At 34.2% G+C, this 24,795-nt stretch overlaps 1 protein-coding gene across 3 annotated transcripts in view; it reads right to left on the bottom strand.

Moving 5' to 3' along the window:
• The window catches only part of DPP10 (dipeptidyl-peptidase 10 (non-functional)), a 1,217,772-nt gene that overhangs the window by 259,671 nt on the left and 933,306 nt on the right, over window positions 1-24,795 (bottom strand). For all 3 annotated transcript variants that reach the window (XM_012726412.1, XM_004674706.2, XM_004674707.2), the window contains exon 4: window positions 8,142-8,236. In XM_012726412.1, coding sequence (XP_012581866.1) covers window positions 8,142-8,236 — 95 coding nt within the window. The remainder of the gene's footprint in view (window positions 1-8,141; window positions 8,237-24,795) is intronic.

The following is a 24,795-nucleotide window of genomic DNA, read 5'->3' as shown; positions in this document are numbered from 1 at the left end:
GCATTCCACTGTTACTGCCTGAATTTAATGATGCTATTAAGTTTTGTCATTCTGCACATTCTTTAGGTAGATACATTTTATTATTATATACTTTCTTAAGTTATGATACACATTTTCACCTAGGTGTTTTTTTCTTCTTTAATGTTTTGCTTAAAATAAAGTTATATGCAATTGTCATATTTTTTCTAGGCTTTTTAAAAAATGATTTTAAATTAAGCTCACTAATCACATTGTCAATACCCTAACAAAAATAAATTTAAAGCATCTGATTTTGAAGAAATTTTACAAACTAATATAAACAGAAGACCTACTTAAGATAATCCAAGAGTTTGAAAAGTCTGATTGGTTCAAACTCTCATACAATATTCTTGGATAAAGGGCAAGATTTCTTTACCATAGACTATCTGCACTAATTGCTGATGGACTACAAATATTCATCTAATATAAAGAGTCTATTACCAGAAAGTAAGGAAAGAAGGAGGGAGAGAAGAATAGAAATTCTAAGCTTCCATCAAAAAAAAAAAAAAAATAGAAAAGACAAGACAAATCATAAAGCAAACAAAAGGGGATAATAGACACTGGAAATTATATTAGAACAGAAATGCAACAGATAAAGTTAACAACAACAACAAAAAATGTCCCTTAAAAGGTGATGAAAAAAGAATCTGATTACTAAAACCAGCTATAAATTAGGTATATGCAATTACTGATCTCATAGAAATAAAAATTAAAACTCTGACAATTTATAGGTCACTAAATTAAATATTTTAATATGAAGGAAAAATTCATACATACATATACTTCCAAAACCTGCTTAAGAGAAAATATATATATATATATATATCATTCAAATGAACCTACAAAAAGTAAAGGGAGTATATTAGTGATCAGAAAACACCCAATGGTAATATATGGTCCATACACAAACTAATGCACTGATTTAAAATAGTTCTATTGTACTATGAAATGTAAATGGTGAGCTATACCAAACATTTTAAATGAGTCAACACCAATCCTTCACAAGCGCTTCTAAAAGAGAAAAGAGAAAGGAATACATCCATTCTAAGGGCAGTATTACCTTAACCAAGAGCTGACAAATATATCACTAGGAAAGAAAACCTCAGACCAGTACAAGATTGCCTAGCCTTTTCTTTCTCATTAAGGCACTGGTAAAATTTTATATGATTATAAACCTCTTTGTTCTCTCTCTCTCTCTCTCTCTCTCTCTCTCTCTCTCTCTCTCTCTCTTTCTGTATGTATGTATATATATGATAAACATATATATTCATACATATAAACATAAGTATATTTAATTCAAATATCTTGTTAAAGGCTTCAATATGAAATACACAAATACAAAAATCTAATAATTTTCATTTACTTTATATTTATCTCAAAGGAATATTAGAAGTAAAAATGTACTAGGAGACAAGATACTTATACTCCAGTCTTGACTATACATGATATATTAAGCCATTTTTTTCCTCTGGGTTCATTTTCTTTATATTTAATCTGAAGCAGAAGATAGGCATAAAGCTTTCTAGTTTTATAATGTGCTGTGCTTAGCATTAAATTGTTGCTAAAAATTAATTTCTTTGAATGGCAATATACAGTTCATAAGCAAACTAATATAACAATTTAATATGCTTCTATTGTACTATGAAAATGCTTGTACTCTGGCGCTCTCCCTGGTGGTGCAGCAGTTTAAAGCACAGCACTAAGAAGTTAAAGCCATCTCTGCATGAGTTTGATCTCTGCCTGCCCCAGAGGTGATCCAAATGGTGTGGCAGACTTCTCTTGACCAGCCCGCTGCTTCCCTCAGCAGTGTACTTTGATGAACTGCTTGTTCTGCTCCCTACTCTGTCTCTGGTTAATCCTCTCACCACCTCTGCACCTCTGGCCTGTACCCTAGTTCTGTATGTACATGAATCTCTATCAACAAACCTGCCCAGAACAAGATATGCTGAAATTTGAAAAAAGAAAAAAAAATTTTTTGTATTCTTTAAAACCTTCAAATTTCTCCTAACAATGTATTTGTTGGCTCAATTTCCACCATAAATAAGTAAAATTATCTTGTGCAGTTTTAAAGATTTATAATGTATAAATCTGACTCACCATAACTGGAAGATAGCCAAATATAATTTTTTTTCAGAAAGAAATCATAATGCAAAAATATTTAGCAGATGATGCTCAAGGAAATATTTGTATAGCCTTGAATTGTTCAAAATGGACTGATTGATCCTGGATATAATTCAGAGCTCTGAACTCTCAGGAAACGGAATTCAAAACAATTGTAATGAACTGCAATAAATCTGGCAATCTGGCTTCTATCAACTATAACAAAGCAACTTACAAAGCTAGTTTCCCAAAATTGAAAGAATTTAAACATTGGAATTGTAGTCATTTTTTTGCACAGATTTAAGAGACCATATCAGGCTAAAATGAAGCAAGCTCAAGCTTTATAAAAATAGGTAAACAAGCAATTTCTCATAATAAAAAGTTAAACTTGTGTTGAGTTTTATTTCTGTCCCTAGGAGACTTGAAGGTATAATTTTTAGTTTTTGGTTTTTTTTTTTGTTTGTTTGTTTCTCTCCAGTGTGAATTATTTTGAAGTATGCATAATGAAATATAATTGTTCATGTGATGTCAATAATAAAAAAAACACTATTGGGAATAAAATTCTTACATCTAAGATTCTCTGATCCAGTGGAAAAAGTTGTTGGTAGCTTCTGTTTTCTAAGTCATGTGCAGTGGTAATCTAGAGTGAAATATAATAGGGAGTGATATAATTTAGAGCCTTCTTCACCTAAATGAAACTCTGTGAATAAATAAACTATAGAGGAATCATGCCACACAAACAAATGTACGGACACAAGAACATCTTGCATTTTAAGCTTGCGCCTGAGTGAACTTCCAGAGTAAGGATCAGAATTTTTCTATTTCTTCTGCTTTGATGACTGCCACTTTAAAACTGCTACAATTCATTTTCACATTCAACTAACTATAGTAATTTTAGAATGTTAAATAGCCAAGGCAGATTTAATGCTTTTTCCCAAATGAAATATTCTAATCTTTACTGAAAAACATTATTCTATTTCTGAATAATATGTATGTAGATGATGAGAATAAAGTCCAATCCTTTAACAGTGACTGAGTTATAAATTATTTAAATAATCTCAAATATGATGATCATTTTTCCAGGGAGGTCACCATATTCATGCTGGACTTAGTATGGACACCATCGGCATAGGCCACAATAGCCCAGAATTCCTGTGTTCAAGTGATTTTCTTCCCTCAGTTTCTGTAGTAGCTAATACTACAGGTGTGTACCAGCACTCCCAGTCATTCTTGTAATAGATAGGGATACAAAAAGTAGAAACTTTTAAGGGGCATCATAAAAAATGAAGGAAATGAGTATATCTAATAGTAGGAGCGATGATTGATACTGGGCAGAGGAAAGATATACTTAATCAATAGACAATTAAATTTAATTACTTATTAATAAACCCCACCAATGGAAATAATTTAATGGTTGGTGTCCCAATTAGCCATTAGTTTTAACCCTCTAACTTCATGAGCAATGCTTGCTCCTTGGACAGGGTAGTTGACAATGGCCAAATAAGAGTTTCAATTAGAAATATTTTCACCCAACTATAAGAAAACTGGAGTCAAATGTTCACCCCATACTCTGAGGAAATTCAAGGTCCACTGAATCTACTCAAGTATGTTGGTCATCTATGAAGAAGAAAGCTCGAAGTTAAAACATATGAACCTTCTTGACAAATACACATAAGTGCTACTGCTTTGATCCCACCCTTAGAAACCTACCCTCTAATCATCACATAGATTTCTTTCTCTGTCTACAACAGGATTTCTCAAATGGCACTACTGACAATTTTGGCTGTATCTTTATTGTGGGGATCACAATATCCTGTGATACAATTGCATTTTGTAGAGTGTTTCACAGAATTTCTCACTTCTGCTGACTGCATTCCCATAGCGGCAAACTCTTTACATTCTAGCCATGACAATCAAGAATGCCCCCAGAGTTGTCAAATATCTTCTGGGGGCAGAAGTGCCCCCAGCTTTGAACTACTGATCGATAAATAGAAAAAACTATACTATCATTATACACACAGAAACAAGCATAACTATACAATTCTCCTGACATCAGTGCCTAATCATACTAGTTATACTACTAAAACTACTGCTGGATACCAACATACACCAAGGCCAGAGCTTTAAAAAAATAACAAACTCTGCATATTACAAACAGCATATGAGGATGGCTTAGCCAGTCATAAATTACTGATGACCTTTATTTCACACTTTAATATGTGAAATCTGGGGTGTCTTTAACCAAAAATTCTTTACTTGTATTGTTGATTTTTTAATAGTGCAGCTATCTCCCAAACGTGAATCAGAAAATAAGTGCTTGATTTCATTGTGGCACAATGAGTTGGATCTATTCATGTCCAATCCCTTTCCTCCCACACCACCAAAACACACAGTCAGTGACAGAACAAATGAAAAAATAAAAATACTACAATGGCATGCAAGCCAATGGAGGATATATTTATGCATGATATATCATAAGCATTTCCTAGCTTTAGTCAAATCTACTGTTTTATAATGACTTATGAAAGTACAATTTGACCAAAATATGTGTAGCTAACATTTTTCTTGTAATTGCTCTGCTTCATATGACTTTCTTCCTTATCGTAGGATATTTTTAAAAGTTGACAGATTTAAGTGTAAGATTCTTATTTAATAGTTTTCCATACAATATTAATATATGACCTCTTAAAAAGTATTTAAGCACATAGACTGGATACATGTCTTCAGTTACTTTCTAATTTTAAAAGTGATTTGATAAAAATAGTTATGATGGCTAGTATATTCTGTTAGTACTACGAGTGATGTTTAAATTATTGACTTCAGAGTGAGCACAGCTAACACTTAGGAAACATTTCCTTCATTATATCATTGTGAATGAACTTATGCTTTCAATATTTTTTGTTTTAAGTGATAACATTTCTAAACATGTAGCAATGATTAAGAGTAATTTGGGGGCTGAATCACTTCTCCTAACTCCTCTTGAAGAAATACCTACCACCTCTCAATTTCCTCCTCCAATGAAAATCCATCTGTATTCTATCCAAAAAGCATGATTTAATAATTATTTCAGGGAAATGACTTTACTTTTGTGTATTACTAACAGTTATGTCCCAAATTATTGTTGTTTATATAGTGTGCAATCATGATTAGAAAGCTAAAGTATCAGTATCCAAATTTAAAATGCATTTAATTAGAGAAATGACTGCGCACTGCTATTTTAATTTTGAAAATAAATTGGCAGTCATATTTTAGCAAAAATAAGCCACCATAATATAACATTTTTAAATCGATAGTATATTTATTTTCTCAACTGACCTGCTACACCTTTATTAAAGAAACATTTTATAATGATCTGATACAATTATTACTGTTTTTTATAAAGATACTGACAATTGCTGAATGAAAAATCTGCAATATAAGTAAAGTTGTAAGTAATGTTTTGATAACAGATTTTTTCCCCCTCCAACAGAATATGTTGGGAGAGAAAGTAAACCCAGACCTTACCCTAACATGAGCTTTATAATCGATATTTCATGTTATCTTGGAGTTGAGAGGAACTGTTCAATTGAGTTCCTCTGAAATTATCTAGAATTTTTTTTTTAATTTTTGTTCAAAATTTTAGGTTAACTGGTTGCAAGTATATACCGCATTGTAATCTCTTATACACCCCCACTCCATTGAATTCTTACACCTCTTGGACTTATAAATTGGTTAATTATCTATGTTGTGAGATAAATGCCTTTAGGGAGACTATGGATCATAGAAGAAGAGTAAATTAGAATATTTGCTAACCATGACTCTGTGGATAAGAGTTATGGCCAACGTAGAGGAGAATAGAAATAGACTTCAAAAGGATTTTAAAAGATTAAATATTCAAGCACAGAGATAAAATGGCATTAATCAGCACATGGAAAAACCAGCAATGAGATGAGATAGGGTAGTGTGTATATTAAAGACTACAAAATTGGAATAATGGGATAATAACCAAAAAGCTTTTGCCTGTTCATTTTTATTGTATCATAGAGGCTAAGAAAGCAACTAATAAATGCTGAAAAATACCAACAAACTAATAAATGCTGAAAAATAATTATCAATACAAAGGAAGTTTTTTTTAAGACAAATTCACATAACCAAATACATATGTACTGAGTGTATCTTACTTGTTTTCTTGGCCACTAATTGTCTATATATACCCTATTAAAAATGGAGAAGAGGGGCCCTCCCTGGTGGCGCAGCGGGTTAAAGCACAGCACTGAGAATCTAAAGCCGCTTCCTCATGAGTTCGATTCCCGCCTGCCCCGGAGGTGACCACATGGCTTGGCAGACCTCTCCTGACCCGCCCGCTGCTCCCCTCAACAGTGTATTTCGTTGATCTGCCTGTTCTGCACTCCACTCTGTCTCTGGTGAATTCTCTCACCCTCCACATCTCTGGCCTGTATCCCAGTTCTGTATGCACAAATAAATTAAATTCTTTATAAAAAAAAAAAATGGAGAAGAGGGCCCTCCCTGGTGGCGCAATGGGTTAAAGCACTGCACTGAGAAGCTAAAGCCACTTCCGCATGAGTTCGATTCCCGCCTGCCCCGGAGGAGACCACATGGCGTGGCAGACCTCTCCTGACGCGCCCACTGCTCCCCTCAGCAGTGTACTTTGTCGATCTGCCTGTTCTGCTCCCCTCTCTGTCTCTGGTGAAGCCTCTCACCGCCCCTGAGCCTCTGGTCTGTACCCCAGTTCTGTATGTACAAATAATTAATTTTTTAAAAAAAAAATGGAGAAGAACTAGGAAATGGGTGGGAAGAGCACAAGGAATTACAGTAATGGTGAACGGATGAATTGGTAGTGGGGATTTCATGGGGAAACCATATAATATATAAAAATGAAGGGTGATATAATTAATATATTTTAAAGATTTAAAAAGCTACATTACAATTAAGGAAACCAAAATGAAAATGCATTTAATTTTGTTCTCTAAACAAATTTTATTAAAATCACTTCATAGCTATCTCATCATTACCCACCCCTACTTTCTGCCTCTTGCCCTATCTCTTGTCTAGATGATTCCTACATCTCTCAAACAATCCTTACCCTCTCCTCTTCCTACATCTCTCAAACAATCCTTACCCTCTCCTTAGTATCTATAGGGGGCATCTAAGAACTAATACTCAGCATATTTTTCTTTAAAAAAGATGAAATTCTCCCATTTGCAATGGAATGTGTGGACACAGAAGGCATTGCAATTGGTGGAATCAACCAAATGGAGAAAGACAGAGCTTACATGTGGGATATTCAGAAAGAAGTCAAACAAATAAATGAACTAAAATTAATACATAAATAAAATAGACTTGTGGACAATAAGATCAAACTAGCAACCAGAAGGGGAGAAAAAAGAGTGGGAAATTTGGATAAAAGGGGTCAATTGTTTGACAAAGGATAAAATTGGACTGATTGATTAATATATTTACCTATAGAAATGTTCATTTTCATTTATACTGCCAGCCATTTGAACATTGTAAGGGTAAATAGAGATTATGGAGAAGAAAGTGATACAGGCAGAATCTCAAATCATAAAAGTAAAATATGTCAACCCCAGCAGTTTTAAAAAGCCTATCTTCTACTTTATTCAGTAAATGACAATAGAATTCAAAATCAATGAAGATGAATGAAAAATAAAGGAGAAAAAGTTAATTATGAGTTGCTTTGAACTAAATGTTAAAAAAAAAAAAAAACACCTTGGTATGTCCATGAGTAATTTTATATAGAAAATATAGGAGGAACTACTCATCCTAATGTAGAATTGTTCTCATGTACTCATTTAATAAAAAGGATAAATTAGGGAACCAGAGCATATGGTTACATGGATATTCTTGATCAACATATTTGTATATTCTAATGATATTCCACCCCTAACTTTCACATGAAATTTTTTGCATCTGCTGAGGTTAAAAAAAAAAGACAGTTATGTATTCCTAGAAATCGTTCCAAACAATTCCAAAATGCAAAAGATAATTATTAATTCATTACTTACAAAAGTTGTGTTTTCCAGTAATAATGTGGTGGCATTTGTTTCTATATTCAGTTTAATGACATGTCCATTTTCACTTTTATACACCACATCTGTATCTGGAACAACAAAAATATAAACAATTGACAAACACATTTACTGGGTAATATAATAACTGGAGAAAATGTGGATAACAATCAGATACACTGGAACTATCATTGTTAGACTATAATAACCTGAACAGATTTCTGCACTTGGCTCATATTAATTCTCTTCAATGATCAGGAAGTCTGTCTAGCACAAGACCCACTGTGCAGTGAAAACAGGGTTAGTGAAAGGGTCACTCAGATTCCTGGCTTACCAAATAAAAAGTAATTAAAATATTGGCAATCTGCTACATATTTTGAGATAAAAAAAGACACAGAGAATGCTTCTGGTTTCCAAAATAAGCTATTATTGATCAGTGATCTATTTACATTTATGAGAATATAAATATGAACCACACAATTCCAAAATGACCCATATGGAGCCATCCTCATGCAAAACTTTTCCGCTATCCACTTCTACCAGTTCCCATTCAGCCTCTTTTTTTCATGGGTTGAAAATGTTGCCTCTGCTTCTTTTTCTGACTTGTATGATCAAAGATAAAATTCCGTGACTTCTAGCACACCATTACACCTACAGTCATTTTTATGAGAATGATCTCTTTATGCTAGTAACTACAGTGTTCCTAGAGAACAAATGATTTTATGCATGTTTGTCACTCAGTCAGATTTGTTGGTAAATCAGATCAAATTAAAAATAGCTCACAGTAAAAATATTAACCTAAAGGAAAACTACAAGGGGTATTTAGTATTTATACACACACACACACACAAACACACATAAATGCAATTTTTATCTATATACATTAACATTTTATCTATATACTTATATTTGTAAGAATTAGAATGAAAGATAACCAAATTTAAGCAGTATTGAATACCTTCTTTTTTCATAATAGTTATTTTTATTTTTTAATTTTTAATGTATTCATTACATCATCCTTCATTTTTGTACAATGGTTTCCACATGAATTTCCCACCACCAATTTACTATGTACCATCATGATAGTCCCTTGTACTTTCTTTTTTAAGTGATAATCTCCTTTACAATTTTACCCAGTTCAACATTTTCCATGGTATTGCAACCAATGATCTTTGTCTATTTTCAGAAAACAATGTTGAAGGGGACTTGATCCATTATTTATAGAGAATGAAGTTATGTAAGTTACATCCTCTCAGTACTAGAATAATCTGATCTGTGCAATGACAAGTACTGGCTGATAGGTTGTGACAATTATATTTAAATGACACTTGGCTGACCAAGATTTTTTCACCTGTTTTTAATCATTTCATAGAAGATAAATAGTAACAACTCAAAAGTCTTATGATGACAATCCACTGATACTAACAAAAATGAAGTCCATTTCTTTCTTCAGTGTTTCATTAGAAAACTGATGGCCCAATATGAATGATGGTCCGAAAGGTAAATAGTCCTTACCCTTAATCACATGAGGACAGTGTTGTGTTGGAAATGTGGTCTCGGGATAGGAAAGACCAAATGGTGTTTTATGAAATGAGAAAAAAAGAATCAAGATGTTATTTCCAACTGACTATCTCAGATGTGTTCTATGCACTGAAAATATTCCTATGTGATCTTTAAAATTAAGGACCTATACCACCTTCTGAACTTCTTTCCTCAGCTATAGAAAACCTGGGTTTTTCCCTACATGACATACATATCAGTAACATCACCTAAAGCAAAGAAAATATAGGAAAAAATAAACAGATGGGATTACATCAAATTAAAGAAATTCTATACAGAAAAAGAGACATTAGCCTAACCAAAGAGACACCCCACTGACTGGAAGAAAATTTTTGCACACAATACTAACAACAAGGGACTGATCACAAAGACTGACAGTTAATGAAGCTAAGCAAAACAAAGTAAACAACCCAGTAAAAAAATAGGCAGTAGAGCTAAAAAGACACTTTTCCAAAGAAGAAATGCAAATGGCCAACAGATACAAGAAAAAACATTCAACATCACTTGTAATCACAAAAATGCTAATAAAAACCACAATGAGATACCACCTTTTGCCAGTGAGAACAGCACATTAAAACACAGACACACACACACACACACACACACACACACACGAAACAAAACACATTGTCAAGGATGTGGAGAAAAAGGTGTTTCTCCTACACTGCTGGTGGGAATGCAAACTAGTCCCACCACTATGAAGAGCTGTGTGGAGGTTCCTCAAACTACTACAAATGGAATTTCCACATGATCCAGTAATTATACTCCTAGGAACCTACCTAAAAGAAACAAAAACATTAATTCAAAAGGGCACCTGAATCCCTATGTTTACTGCAGCATAATTTACAATAGGTAGGCTATAGAAGCAACCCAGATGTTCAAAAATAGATGACTGGATCAAGAAGATACAATATACTTACACAATGGAATATTACTCCACAATCAAAAAAGAAACTCGGCCCTCCCTGGTGGCACAGCGGATTAAAGCACTGCACTGAGAAGCTGAAGCCACTTCCTCATGAGTTCGATTCCCGCCTGCCCCGGAGGTGACCACATGGCGTGGCAGACCTCTCCTGACCCACCCGTTGCTCCCCTCAGCAGTGTACTTCATCGATCTGCGTTCTGCTCCCCACTCTGTCTCTGGTGAAGCCTCTCACTGCCCCTGAGCCTCTGGCCTGTACCCCAGTTCTGTATGTACAAATAAATAAATCTTTTTCTGTTAGAACCACAATAGAAGGAGGTTAAACTTGTTTGTGAAGATGAAAAAATACTCTCAATATTTACTATTAGATTTTTCTAATTATGTAGACCTGAGAAAAATGCATGGAGTTGAAATCTATATGTATACTTAGATCTGCACTCATTTAAATTTTCCTTTATGTAATCCTCAATGTTGCCATAGTAAAACACTTTTTTTACATTAAGTCTACTTCTCTATCTTAATATTTAATAAAGGTTTCTGCATGGGTTATTTTAAAAGCAACTAATATATGCCCATATTAATTATCATTAATTTTTCCAGATTTTAAAGCTGGTCTTCTGAAGACTCATATTTATTTTACTTTACTGTTTGATTTATAACCCCTAGTGGAATCTCCTAGTTTTGAAAGTTCTATTATTGCATTAATAAATTACTTTCTGGAACTATATTTCAAAGTTGTCACTTCATATTTTGTTTAATATTAGGAAATGAAATGTGAGTGAATCAGATCAATGAATAAAGTGCATTAACACAGGAAGATCAAGATAAGTATACTTGAAACATTCTTAAACCCAGTATTACATGTCTTACAGTACTTTGATTAAATAAACTTTCTTTAGCTTTTAAAATGAAAAGCTGTGAGAGGGTACAAACACTGTCTAGTCTCTACCAAACTCCACGAATTTATATTTAGCATCTGGTCCTCTAAATAGTTATTACTGTCACTTCTTGTCCAGTCCCTTTTTCCATAATTTGTTCACAGAAATCAAGTGTAATAGCATTTGCTACTTTAAGATATTTCAGGTAAATGTGATCTTTTAATTTATATGTCTTCCAATCAAAGCATTTAGTTAAGCACTTTCCATTATAAATAAGCACTTAATTTGTTTCTGGAATTAAGAACTGAGGCCTCTGGACCTCAGCTACAAATACCAAGAACCAAGCAAATTATACCCAGAAAATTTTATGCTTAGTTCTAGTATGTTCTTAATAACAAATACAAGGCTTCAAGTCTGTATAAATACTTTATTTTTGTTTCAGAAGATTTATGAAAATTAGTTTATATAATTTATAGACTCATAAAATTGAGCAACTTTCTTATTCATCAAACAACTGTTTCCTTAGGATTCATTTCAAGGTATTTGTATTACTATTACACTAACCCGAAACTAATACATGCAACAGGTGCAGTTCCAACCAAATCCTCACATTGAAAGACCTTTCAATTACTCCTTTCATCCCCTATGGCTTATAGATCCTCTGATTCCACTAGCTACCCGCTCACTGTGGACATTCTAGGACTGTCAGATCTACCTTGAATATAACATGCATTAAAAGCAGGCTTAACAGGTTATTCTGGGAGCTTTCTGGGTTGTTTACAGTTGACAAAATTTACCTTCCTTGTATAGAGCATAATATTTGTATAGAGCATTATATTTGTTAATATAACTGATTATGCAAGTAGTCATTTAATTTTAACACGATAATTTGCCTTTAATGTTTCAAAATCAAACCCATCATGTACCTGTATAGATTTCTTTGGGAAAGAAAGCTTAGCAAATCAATTACTTGATATATTTTGACTCAAATATAATTTTCATTTAACAAATATATTTTAATATATCTAAAATTACAATTTTACAGCAATTAATATTTTTTTAAATTGTGCTTTAACAATAACTTGACAAATATTAGAAAACAGTGAAACAGTATAATGATTATCACAGAGAATGTGCCAACAAATTTAAAAAGGGTTTGCTAAATACTAGGATTTACTCATCAAATAAATATACCAAAGATAAACCTAGAAAAATAAGGTGATCACAGTTAAAACACAATAGGTACCCCATCCATCTATACTAAAACTCTTCTTATAGCTATGCAAACCTTTCCTCCATATATTTGCCATAGAAAAATGAGGACACCAGAAATGGCTTCATTATCCTTTTTATTAACTTCAAACTCTCATTCCATACACACTCTTCTTTTACCCAAGACTTCTGGATAGAGGTGATTTTTCCAAGCTCTTAAATGACTATAATTTCTGCCACCTCTTGTCAGCTAGTTTTACTTTCCATGGTGTATATATTTCTCTTGTTTATTACCAACAGCAATAATGATGACAATAATAACCTCCATTCAGTTCTTTTGTTCTCTTCCTGAATTTTTTCCTTTCACAATAAACCTCAATAAACCTTTTATATATGGGATTTCTGCCTTTTCGGTACCCATCATACACATTATTTTCTAAATCTCCTTGAAATATAGCTGCAGTCCTCACTCTCCAGAAATTGAAAACTTCCCACGTCACCATTGACTTGCAATAACAACACACTGTTCACCCCACTACCTTATTCCTTCTACTGTGTGAGAATGATGATGAGCAAAAGGATTTTGAAATACTATCCTCTTGACTTTGAACATTACTGTGCCCTGGAAATCCTTTTTCAAAAATTCCTGTATGTTCAATACACCAATCGCTATCTAAACAAAGGCAACCTTCAAAGCTTAGCTCTGTCTGGGCTTTAATTTTTTTCCCAACCATTAATCTGAGTGATCCTTTCTACTCAGATATTCTTATCTTGATTCTTAAACTTTCAACTCAAATACTAACCTCTCCTGTATTCCAGTTTTATAGTTCCTGCCCTCTGCTAAATCACATACATGCCTTGCAGATACATAAACCTTAGGAGATGAAAATAAAATGCATTATAGTTTCAACTGTATTTTCATTTTAAAGTCTGTATTTACACCCTTATATACAGTGTAGCTTCTCTTTTTCTTTTCTATGTCAATATTGTGTTTCATAATCTCTCACTTGGAAGATTATCCTAATTTCTTTTTTTTTTTTTAAAGATTTATTTATTTGTGCATACAGAGCTGGGGTACAGGCCAGAGGCTCAGGGGCAGTGAGAGGCTTCACCAGAGACAGAGAGGGGAACAGAACAGACAGATCTACAAAGTACACTGCTGAGGGGAGCAGCGGGCGGGGTCAGGAGAGGTCTGCCATGCCATGTGGTCACCTCCGGGGCAGGTGGGAATCGAACTCATGGGGAAGTGGCTTTAGCTTCTTAGTGCTGTGCTTTAACCCTCTGCGCCACCAGGGAGGGCCATCTTAATTTCTTAAGTGTTCATACACCCTTAGTTTATTCTTATCACATAGCCAAACTGATGCTTGAAATGCCCCAAAACTCCGGTTCCCTAATAATGAAGTATTGAATGAAAGACTAGCAATAAGTTTATTCATTACATAAATGCAACATGTATTCCCATAATTATTTCCTCCGAATAGCCTATGAAATAGTCTAGATTACCTGTTGTTGATAGTTGTCCAAGTGCGTACTTCACTCTCAACTCAATTTTGCGTAGTGTCAGCAAAAACAGGACAGGTTCACTATCGATTTGGGCACATGAATAAAGAAGAATCTTCGAACCCTTGGTGTATTTTTCAGATTTCATTGTGCTCAGAGAACCAGCCACACGGGCAACCAGGCAGGCAGGCTGGCATGGGCTGGGTATCGGATGCTGGGAGGCCTCCCAGACTCCAGGTATATCTAAACTCCTCCGAGCTCTCTCTAGAGTTCTTTCTTTTGCATCATTTCATGATATCACCTTTTCTGCAGTCAGCTTGCTCATACTCACACTGCTGCTACTGCTGCTGCTTTTAAGGTAGGCTCAGGTGTGGATAAATACACATTCTTGCATACTCACACTCCAGGTGTCCACAGTCAGGAAGCAAGCCCAAGCCTAATCTCCCAAATGCCTTCTGCATTATCAAGAGCAAGGCCACAGCTGATAGCCACTGGGCTAGTAGTGAAAGAAGCCTGATTCATTCACTTACCCTGCATACCCACTAACAAATGCCTGGATCATGACCAAACTTTTCTACTTGTTTCAAAGTGCTCAATTCCTAACACTTCCAAAGTCCTCATTCAATCTCTCTCTCATCTGAAATCCTATACTAGTCATTTAATATTTTGTCATATAATTTCCTTCAATTTTTCATTACTTACTTTAATTTAATTTTAATATGTTGTTTTGAGATTTTAAGTACTTTATAAACTTAATAAAGGGCCTATTTTTTATTCCTTTGAGAACTGAGATGTTCACACCTACAGTCTATAGTCCACATTAACATGAGTTTGCTATTCAACTGTCTGCATTAATAAAAGTTTAATATCTCAGGAAATTCTTGCCAGGAAGATGAGGTTACAAATAACATCAGATGTTTTTTAGGATCTTTCTGAAAATCCATTTACTTTAAAAAAAAAAAAAGACACTCTAGTGCTTGCTAAAATAAAAATCTCTTTTTAAGAACAACATATAGTTCAATGAAATGACTGTTTATTATTCAAGAGCCTCTCTCAGACCCTCTCTGAATTTACCAAATCTAAACTCTTACAAAACTACACCCCATACCAATCAACATTACTTTCTGAAACATCTGTCAAACTAGGTCTCCAGCCTTATAAGCATTCCTTTTTTGTCCTTCCTGTCAGAGGACCAGTGAGGAGCAACCTCCAACCTAGTGGGGGATGCTCATAGATGAGTTAGAACTTTCCAGTCTCCTTTCCCTGCCCCTCTGAATAGAGACAGATGAGTGATGGGTCTTAACTGAGATGTCATACTGATCTTGAAATGTGGAATGGTGATGTATCTGATCTCTGTTTGCCTGGCTCCTTAATGTAATCTGATCTCTGCTCAGCAGAACAATAAATTTTCTTATATATATAATTTTGTACTTGTCTATTGTCTACAAATATTTGTGAGCGCTCCCATCCTAGACTCTTGTTCATGCACTGAAATAACAGCAATAATAAAATCAGACACAGACTTTCAAGATTTTGATATAGCTAAGGTAAGAGATATACATGTCTGATGGTGAATTTCTTCTGGATGAATCAGAATTCTTCTAAAGCAATCTATCTCAATGTTGACCACATACTCAAGTTAATCTGAGAAAGATTAAAAAAAAAAAAATATTGGTCCATGAGCAATCCTAAATTTACTAAATTCAAATTTCCTGAGGTAGAATTCAGGCATCAGTATCAGCTAAGAGATCTGCAGATGATGTAAATACTTAGCCAAGGCTTCCAACAGTATTGTTCTTAAATAGTACTTCTCCATTTTTTCTTCTCCCACCCTCTATCTTTCTTCTCACTCTCTCTCTCTCCCCATTCCCTTTTTATATAGGGACAGTACCTGTGTCCCTATATCCTGTTATTTTACTTCAATGCACCCTGCCTTTTTAAACACAACAAGGCATTGACTAATTCATTCCTGGACTCCAGGGTCTGCCCCATTCACTACCTTTACATACACTGCTCAATTGCTGTCAAGATAGTGGTCTCCTTTATCAAAATAAACATTAAATTCAACTGAGTTCCATCATGTTGAAAAGTTCAATTTCATTTAGAAATACATTTAACATAAGTTTATCTGTTTTAACTGCTACACCTGAGGTTGGAAATCTTCTACTGTCAAAATACTAGCAAAGTTGTGAATTGATGGTACTTCAATAAAAATTAAAATGAAAAAGAAATACACTTATACTGCTGACAAAGACTTCCTCCTTGACTAAGTCAGTCAGAATCCTCAAAGTCTTCCCAACTAGGCCCTCTTTGACTTGAATTGTATTTAGCAGGAATCCTGCCAGCACAATTTAGTGAAAAGCCTTTCATCTTTGACATCTGATCAAATTCCTCATTACTTACATTTGAAATCTAAAACATTTTAGCAAGAAGCATCTCAGGTGAATTTGATAACCACCCCCCTCCTTTTATCCTTTGTCTTCTTAGTAATTTTCCATTGTGGGTTTTGTCTCTCCAAAATGAACAGACAAGGTAAGCTGATTATGCCCAGGGTAAGCTTCTTGTCATCTTGGTTTAGGAATGAGAGTCAACTGAAGTTTTGTTACCCTTGTGAAGTGTGCCAGCACTAAACTGAGGAGAAGATTTTGTCCTAGTTTAAATCCATTTTTCTTCACTAAGCTCCGAATACTAAACTTTTGCCTTTTTCCTAGTCAAAGCAGCAATTACACCTCTCACCTTTATGAAGTAACAGAATGCACTGGCAAAGGAATGTCTGATACAGCGGTTGTTTTACAGGTACACAAATCCTCTATACTTGAAAACCTCCTTTTTACCCTCGGAGTAAAGATATCTGTTATGTGCCGTCTAATCTTCTCTTTCCTAGAAGCCTCAAGACTCTAAACATAAGTAACTTATTTTCCTATGTTTTGGTATTAAAATTAAATTGTATATTGTCATTAACATATGCTAATCGGTACTAATTAAATTAATATAAATTATAAATAACATGATGAAGCTTTCAAAACTTTAACATATTTTAATTAATTCAGAGAACAAAATAGTTCATATAATTTTAATAGTTAATTATATATTATATGTAATTATAAACATGTAAAGAAGAATGAGAAAGTGAGAATGTGTTTAATAGTCTAGACAAGAGAATCACATACTGGCTATGGCTGTGGGCCATATTTTGGCCAACAATCATTTCATTCACTTTTTAATTTACATATTTTCCATGACTTTTTTCACCCTGCAATGGCAGACTTGCGTAATGGAACATGAACATATGGTTCACTAAGATTTAAATACTTACACTGTGGTTATTTAAAGAATAAGTTTACTAAATTCTGTGTTAGACTATTAATTGTGTGCCTTACTCAAAGAACAGATTTTTTTACTTCCTATGTTTATAAACATTAATTTAGTCACTGATCCCTGAAGTGTTACTAGAAGAATGCTCTTTTGGATCCCCTAAATGATTGCATAATTAAGAGCATTTTTGTTTTCCAGCCTGGCAATAGAAATATATTTCTCTTAAGATTATTAGAATCCCTAGTAAATAGGGGAAAGTGTATAAAATAAATGTATTTTTCTAAAGACTAACCAGAATAAAGGCCACGTTTATGTAAAAGTCATCACAATTGTAAGTAATCATCATTTATTTATATGGAAGTGTCAAAACTACAAATGGCACTTCCTGTGGTAAAGAGCCTTTTCCGTTCAAAAACTGAGCAGTTGATGGCCACTCAACTAAATGATGTATTCAATCTCTCTCTCTCTTTTTTTTTTTTTGATTTGTAACTAAAATGTGAATAGCAGCAATTTTCACATAATCATTTCATTCTTTAGATAATATATTTGCAAAAAAAATTCACATAAGAGGAAAATAAAACACTCCTCTAGAATTTCAAATATCTCTTCCCACCAGAAGGTCTGTTTGCATAATAGTAGAGTAAGTACCAATTGTAATTGGTTCTTAAGACTCTTCAGTGAAATCCTACAAAAGTCACTAACTAGAGTAGAGACAAAAGTTTATTTTTACTTCAGATTCATATACTCAAGTATCTCCACATTAGTGGTCAAGTCTTCTAAAGTCTGCAAGCAGAGAAGACACTAACAAACTCGTGGTTTCTCTTCACTGAATATATCATATAAAGTGAACAGAAAGTCAGGTTATGCTTCTGTGATCCTAAACTTATGGCCTCTGCACTGCAGTGACAAACCCATGAAGAGAAAAGAACTTATGTTCAACTAACTGCTAAACTGCAAAACAGGGGGAAAAGAAAGGGTTAGGCAAATATCTAAATCACTACAATCTCTTCTATTTCTGTGTTCAGTAGTTAGTCCCTGAAATGTCATTATTTTTTTCTCAGCTTGAAAACGTAAATTGAGCTAACATCAACTTCCAAATGTGCTTCTGTAGGGAAGATAGGTCTGCTGCTCTCGTATACAAGATGAGCATTTTCTTATTTTAGGGTTCTATTGTTATAGCTCCGCTCAGTATATGTGAAGATGTCATATTGTACTCAGTAATTTCTGTTGCTTCTAGGAATTAAAGCTTCTTTGTCTCTGATCCAGAGGCTTCATGTTTACATATTTGTGCTTTTGCAAGTAGGACAAAATCTCAGACCCTTTATCATCACTAACTTAAAAGTTATAATCCCTCAATTCTAAACATCTCTCCCTTTCCTCTCAAATTTTAACATTTTCTGCATCACAGGTAAGTGGCCCCAAGTTAATGACATTGTATTGACTTATTCACAAATCAAATCTTCATTAAACTTACAGATTAGAAAGACAAAATGAGCATTAATTCTACAAATCCCATTTATGCTTCGATCCTGAAATACTGACTACATTATAGATTTGAATTCCACTATATAAATATCTATTTGTGAGGTTTAAACATCAAGCATGTAGTTATTTGACATCCTCCTCAGCGTTTTCCTGGCCATCTATGTGCTTCATTCAGTCTTCACTACCTACTAATAGCATCGCACTGATAAACAGTTTTCTGATATTCATGATAAGGTTATATCCTTCTTATAAAAATATAATATATTGATAATGATCTTTCAATTGAATGCACATAAGCATCTGTTACAGTTATTTAATGGCTCATCATAAGCAGATTATTGTATGAAAGTATTTTCATAGTCATGCTTAATGCAGCATACTCAAAATAACAAAAAAAAAAGTCACATGGGATATCTGTCAAAATCAGTAACATTTTACTTCTCCTCTAATTATAAAATAACATATTTACTAGAGAATACTCTTACAATGTGAACATTTCAAACACCAACAAAAAAAAAAAACCCTGAAAATTTCTGTTTCCTTATAAACCATAGATAATATTCTCAGTATATGCATGATCTGTAACCCTTTTTCTTCTATTAAAATTATTATAGAGTCAAGATTACTGAAAATTCTCCAGTAGTATTTCAAATGTCTAACTCTTTCAGCTTAATCTACATTGCAGAAAGAAAAATAAATTGAAACATAATTGAAAATGTAGAAAAATAAGTTATATTTTATATGTAAAAAGGAAAATGTATATATTGTAATGTATATATTGTAACTAATCTTTTGTTAAAATATTTCACAAAATAACTCTGAGGAATTATTTGCCTGACAAATTATTCATATGTCTAAACAACAATGCTATATAGTTCATAAAATGTATAATGGCATACCTGTATTAACTTTTAACATTTTTCAATTAGATCTTCTCAGACTAAAGTTAAGCAGTATACTCTAAGAAGTACATACCTGAATCATAAGGTAAGATCTAATGGGTAGGATGGGCCCTCCCTAGTGGCCAAGGAGTTGGAACACAGCACTATGAAGCTATCACAGCCACTGCAGCATCAGTTTGATCCCCGGCCAGGGGGGTGACCCACATGGTGTGGCAGACCTCTCCTGACCTACCTACCGCTTCCCTTAGCAGTGTATTTCAGTCAGTTTGCCTGTTCTGCTCTCCAAGCTGTCTCTAGTGAATCTTCTCACCATTTATGTATAAATAAATCTTTAAAAAAGATTTAATTAATAGTAAATTAATTTAGTTAAGTAAAATGGAACTACTGCACTGATTTAACAGAAACAATATTTTTAAAAAGTGACAACAGGAATAATTAAATATTCAGATACTTAAAGATAATCAGTCCAGGGAATGAATATCAGAAATATAAAACACATCAAATATGCACAAGATTGTAACTAATACAAAATATTATAAGAAAATTGTAGTTAGTTGTATGGTTGAGTTTACTGTAAATGAGAATACACGTGGGCAAATGTTTTTGTCTTTGAGTTTGTATGAAATCAATCTCAAAAATATTTAGGATTTTTAAAAAATAGTACTTATAAGAAAATCTCAGTTGGTAACAGCAAGGGTCTGACGTGTTCAAGATGTATAAAGTATGTAGGTGTAGACTCCTCAAACATTTTCAGATTGACTTATTAAAATATGTTCAGAGTAGGCTTTTTCTAATATGTGTCACTTTCACACCAGAAAATGAAGATTACCTAGATTGGGGGTCATCTCAAGAAATAAACTATTTCTGAGAAAAACAAATTTTTAGATGCGAAAACTATCTAGAAAGAGGATTTGTCATTGGTGGTTTTCTTCATCCTGTGAGATCTTCTACTCTCACATGACTGACAACCCAACACCCTGTCTCATTCCTTAGCTCAGTATAAAGCCTCAGGTTGGGTGACACATTTGCTCTAAAATTTACAGTCATGTTAATTCTCAAAATGTTTGCTATTAAATTTGGTTTTTTTCTCCTACTGATCTGTCTGATTTTAGTTTGTTCCACCTAGTGTGAGAAGAACACAGAGGGATTGAAGGAGTTTTCCTAACATGAGTTTAATCATATTCTTATATATGCCTAGACTGTCATTTACCTAGCTGTAGGTATCTATTAAATGTATATTCTTTAAAGAAAACTGATCAGATAAGAACACATAGATAAATCATCCTTACCATTTTGTAGTTCAAATTAGGAGATAGGAAAAAAGGAAAGGACTATTTCTATTTTAGCTATAAGAACCTAAACCCAAATCAACTGAAACCTACAAAATGATTATATTGTATGTCTGACTTCAGGTGTAATTTAATTGCATAATCTGGATGGGTGACCCTGGGATGTGGATACTACCTTTTTTTTTTTTTTAAGATTTATTTATTTATGCATACAGAACTGGGGTACAGGCCAGAGATGCAAGGTGGTGAGAAGATTCACCAAAGTCAGAGCAGGGACCAGAATAGGCAAATTGACAAAATGCACTGCTGAGAGGAGAAATGGGTGAAACAGTAGAGATCTGCTGTGCCATGTAGGTCAGCTCCCTGGCCAGGTATACTCTTGCTGAAGCGGCTGCGTCTAGCTTCATGCACTGCACTGCAACCTGTTGAGCCACCAGGAAGAACCCTGTGGGTACTATCTTATCATAGTTTTCATTCAGATAGCTCCATGTGAATAATGGAGTGTTCCTTTCATCATCAAAAATGACTACACCACCTGGAAACTATACAGCTTCTCACATTCAACCCTACAGGAAAAATCCAAATTCCTTTTCCAGATTAATCTTTGAAACCTAGAAAGATTCATAGTTCTCTCTGGTCCAGATTTGATCAAGAGCATTAAGAGTATGCACTGTACCAATAGGAACAGGTTAAATGTCATGCCCACTGCTGCCAAGGGTTAGGTTCATGCCGATTTTTAAGAAAAAATTATTTTGGAAACCAGTAGACAATCAAGTTTGGGTAGGAGACACAGACAACAGTTCTATTACCCAGTGTACGTGCAATGCTAACTGATTTTACTTATAAAAGGTCTTATTTAGAAAGAAAAAAAAAAATGGTGGTACAAAGTTACCATAAACAAGCATTTCAGGATGAAGGGAAATGCTGAATATTTGATTGTATGTGAGTGTGTGTGTCCACATATACATAATAGTACATAATTAGTAATTATTGGAAGAATGGGGCCTTAGGAGGGAGTCCACATTAGTATGTTAAACTTTTGAGAAAATTTCCCTGTTTGTTTGAGGTCTTCTCTTATTCCCACATCAGGCGTCCCCAGAGAAAAATATATATTTTTCCTGAAAACACAAGAGTTCTGTGAACATCTGGGGATGTGAGCCAAGAGGAATGTGTGCTTTTGCCAGGATATGTTGTCAGAGATTCATTCTACTGACATGGAGAAAATATGTTGGCAGCAGATCAGGCTGATATTTCTAAGGAGACAGACAGGAATACTCGGAAAGAAGCACAAATCTACACCACAGTTTCAAGTCACCTAGTAAGTTGTTAAAATATAACAGATTTGCATAGGAAAAAATAATTTACAAATAATTCTTGACAATAAGGACAAACTCAACTTAGTCATGCTCTTAAACATCAAAAATATAGTGTTTCAACACCAATGTGGTCGAGTTTAGTTTTTATTACTGTGGTTATTGTCCTCAAGCTCCATCTCTGATCATGAATAGCAGTAAAGTAAGTCTTCACCAACTTTCAACAAAACTGGTGTATTTTTGTGTGATGGTCATTCATCTTCTTCTTTTCTTTATTATGCTTACTTTTAATAATGCAGGTCTCTACACTTAATAAAACATGAATAAACTATGAATATTAATATATTAGTCATACAGATTTACTAGATTTTCTAATTGTTCTACTGCAGTTTTTATACACTGTTTCTGCAAAGAGTTCCTGACAATAATGCTGTCAGCTAAATAGCTGCAAATAGTTGAAATGCTGGGAGACATCAATCCCTTCACTTTATAATTAATTAATTAATTATAAACACACAAAAAGGGAAGGGTCACAAACTAAAACACTTGGATTTGGATTCTAATTTTATAACAACTTCTTCAACACTTACAGACAGGTATCTATACAGTTTCCTTAGTCTGACTCCTCGTTTTGTGTAATATTTTCCTTTGCACTAAGCTTCGGGGTCTCAATAATCTCTACTTTTTGAAACTTAGAGAATCATAATAAGCCGCAATTTAGTCCAGGGTGTGAACGCCTTTGTTGTGATAGAAAGTAGTGATCCCTATTCTTCTTTCCAGGGTGAACTTATTTGACCCAAAGGAGTTTATGGAAGGAACTGACACAAGCTATGCAACCTCTATCGACTGACATATTCCAGATGGAGACGGAAATGCTCTGAAAAATCAGACTTTCCACACTAACTTATGTTATGACCTCCCTTCTTTGTATAATTGTAAATCCAAATATTCTGAGCAACCTTCAGCTTGCAATTGGATTGCCTTGGCCTCAGGAGCTGCCTGGCCCTAACAAGCAAGTACTGCACCAGGCTGAGAAATTTTTCTTAAAGTCAAAAATCATTAAAAAAAAAAAAACTGGCTGATTAATAAAAACAAATGGCTGTTACTGCAAAGTCTCTCTCACTGCCAGAGGAAAACCCAAATCTTATCACTCTATCTCACATAGCCTTCTATTCAGTTTCTAAAGAACCACTCAAACTTCCTATTACCTAGTCTTTAGATATGGAAATTCACCCAAGGTACCTATTCAGAGCTAATCAGGTTTTTTACCAACTAGACTTTAAGAAAACTCACTTAAACTTTCTAACAAGTTTTTCAAAGAACCTTACCTTAATTTGATTTACAAGAAATTTCCTCTTCCTGCCCTCACTTTACTTTACCCTCTAGGATGTCTCTATGAGAATGAAAGCCTTTAAGTAATAGATAATGTTTCAGGGACATTATTTTGGTTAATCTTTACCGTGATAAATATATTAGTCTTAAACTTTGTGAATCTATGTACCTGTTTTAACCTAGATAGATTGATTTTAAAACTGTTATAATCTCAACTAAAGGTCAAAAGGACCCCAGACTATTCTTAGAAAAAAGGTGATCTTGATCATGAACTCAGCTCATTTCATATGCTAATGTCATCCCTCTGCCTGCTTGAAATGTATAAAATAAACCTCTGGTAAAGGCAGAGCAGGAAGACTTGCACCCAACTCCCATCCCTGTGTCTTCTTCACGCCTACTCCCCTTTGCTTCCCTTTTTTCCACTTTTTCTAGTAATTTTCGCTCTCTGACACGGTTCCCACCTTGAGACACTGCCTGTTCCCCCAATAATCCGTGATCTGGAACAAAGAGTCTCTGACAAGGAACCACAAAGAAGACTGTGAACCATCTGTCCCTTGGGGCAAGCACATTGATGATAGAATTACTAAGGGAAAATGGGAAGCATGCAGATGCATAGATTTTGTAAAATAATTATTTATTATAAACTGAGGTAATATTGGGGTACCCTCATCAGATATTAATACTATGGTGAACCCACCACTAATGCAACCATATTGCACAACATTTGTTCTTCCTTCCCTCTTTGTTCTTTCCCCTTCCCCACTCCCACCCCCAAGCCTTTCTTCTCCTTGCTGCTTCTCCTTGCTGCCGCAGTTTTATAGTCAATATCAAAGGTTAGTTTTGATTTTTTTTTAAAGATTTTTATTTATTCATACAGAACTGGGGTACAGGCCAGAGATGCAGAGGGTGAGAGGGTTCACCAGAGACAGAGTGGTGTTGGTGG

This window comes from Condylura cristata, unplaced genomic scaffold, assembly GCF_000260355.1.
Source record: "Condylura cristata isolate star-nosed mole 26May11 unplaced genomic scaffold, ConCri1.0 scaffold00002, whole genome shotgun sequence".
In the NCBI taxonomy this organism is placed as follows: domain Eukaryota; kingdom Metazoa; phylum Chordata; class Mammalia; order Eulipotyphla; family Talpidae; genus Condylura; species Condylura cristata.
This window is presented reverse-complemented; position numbering and strand designations above follow the sequence as displayed.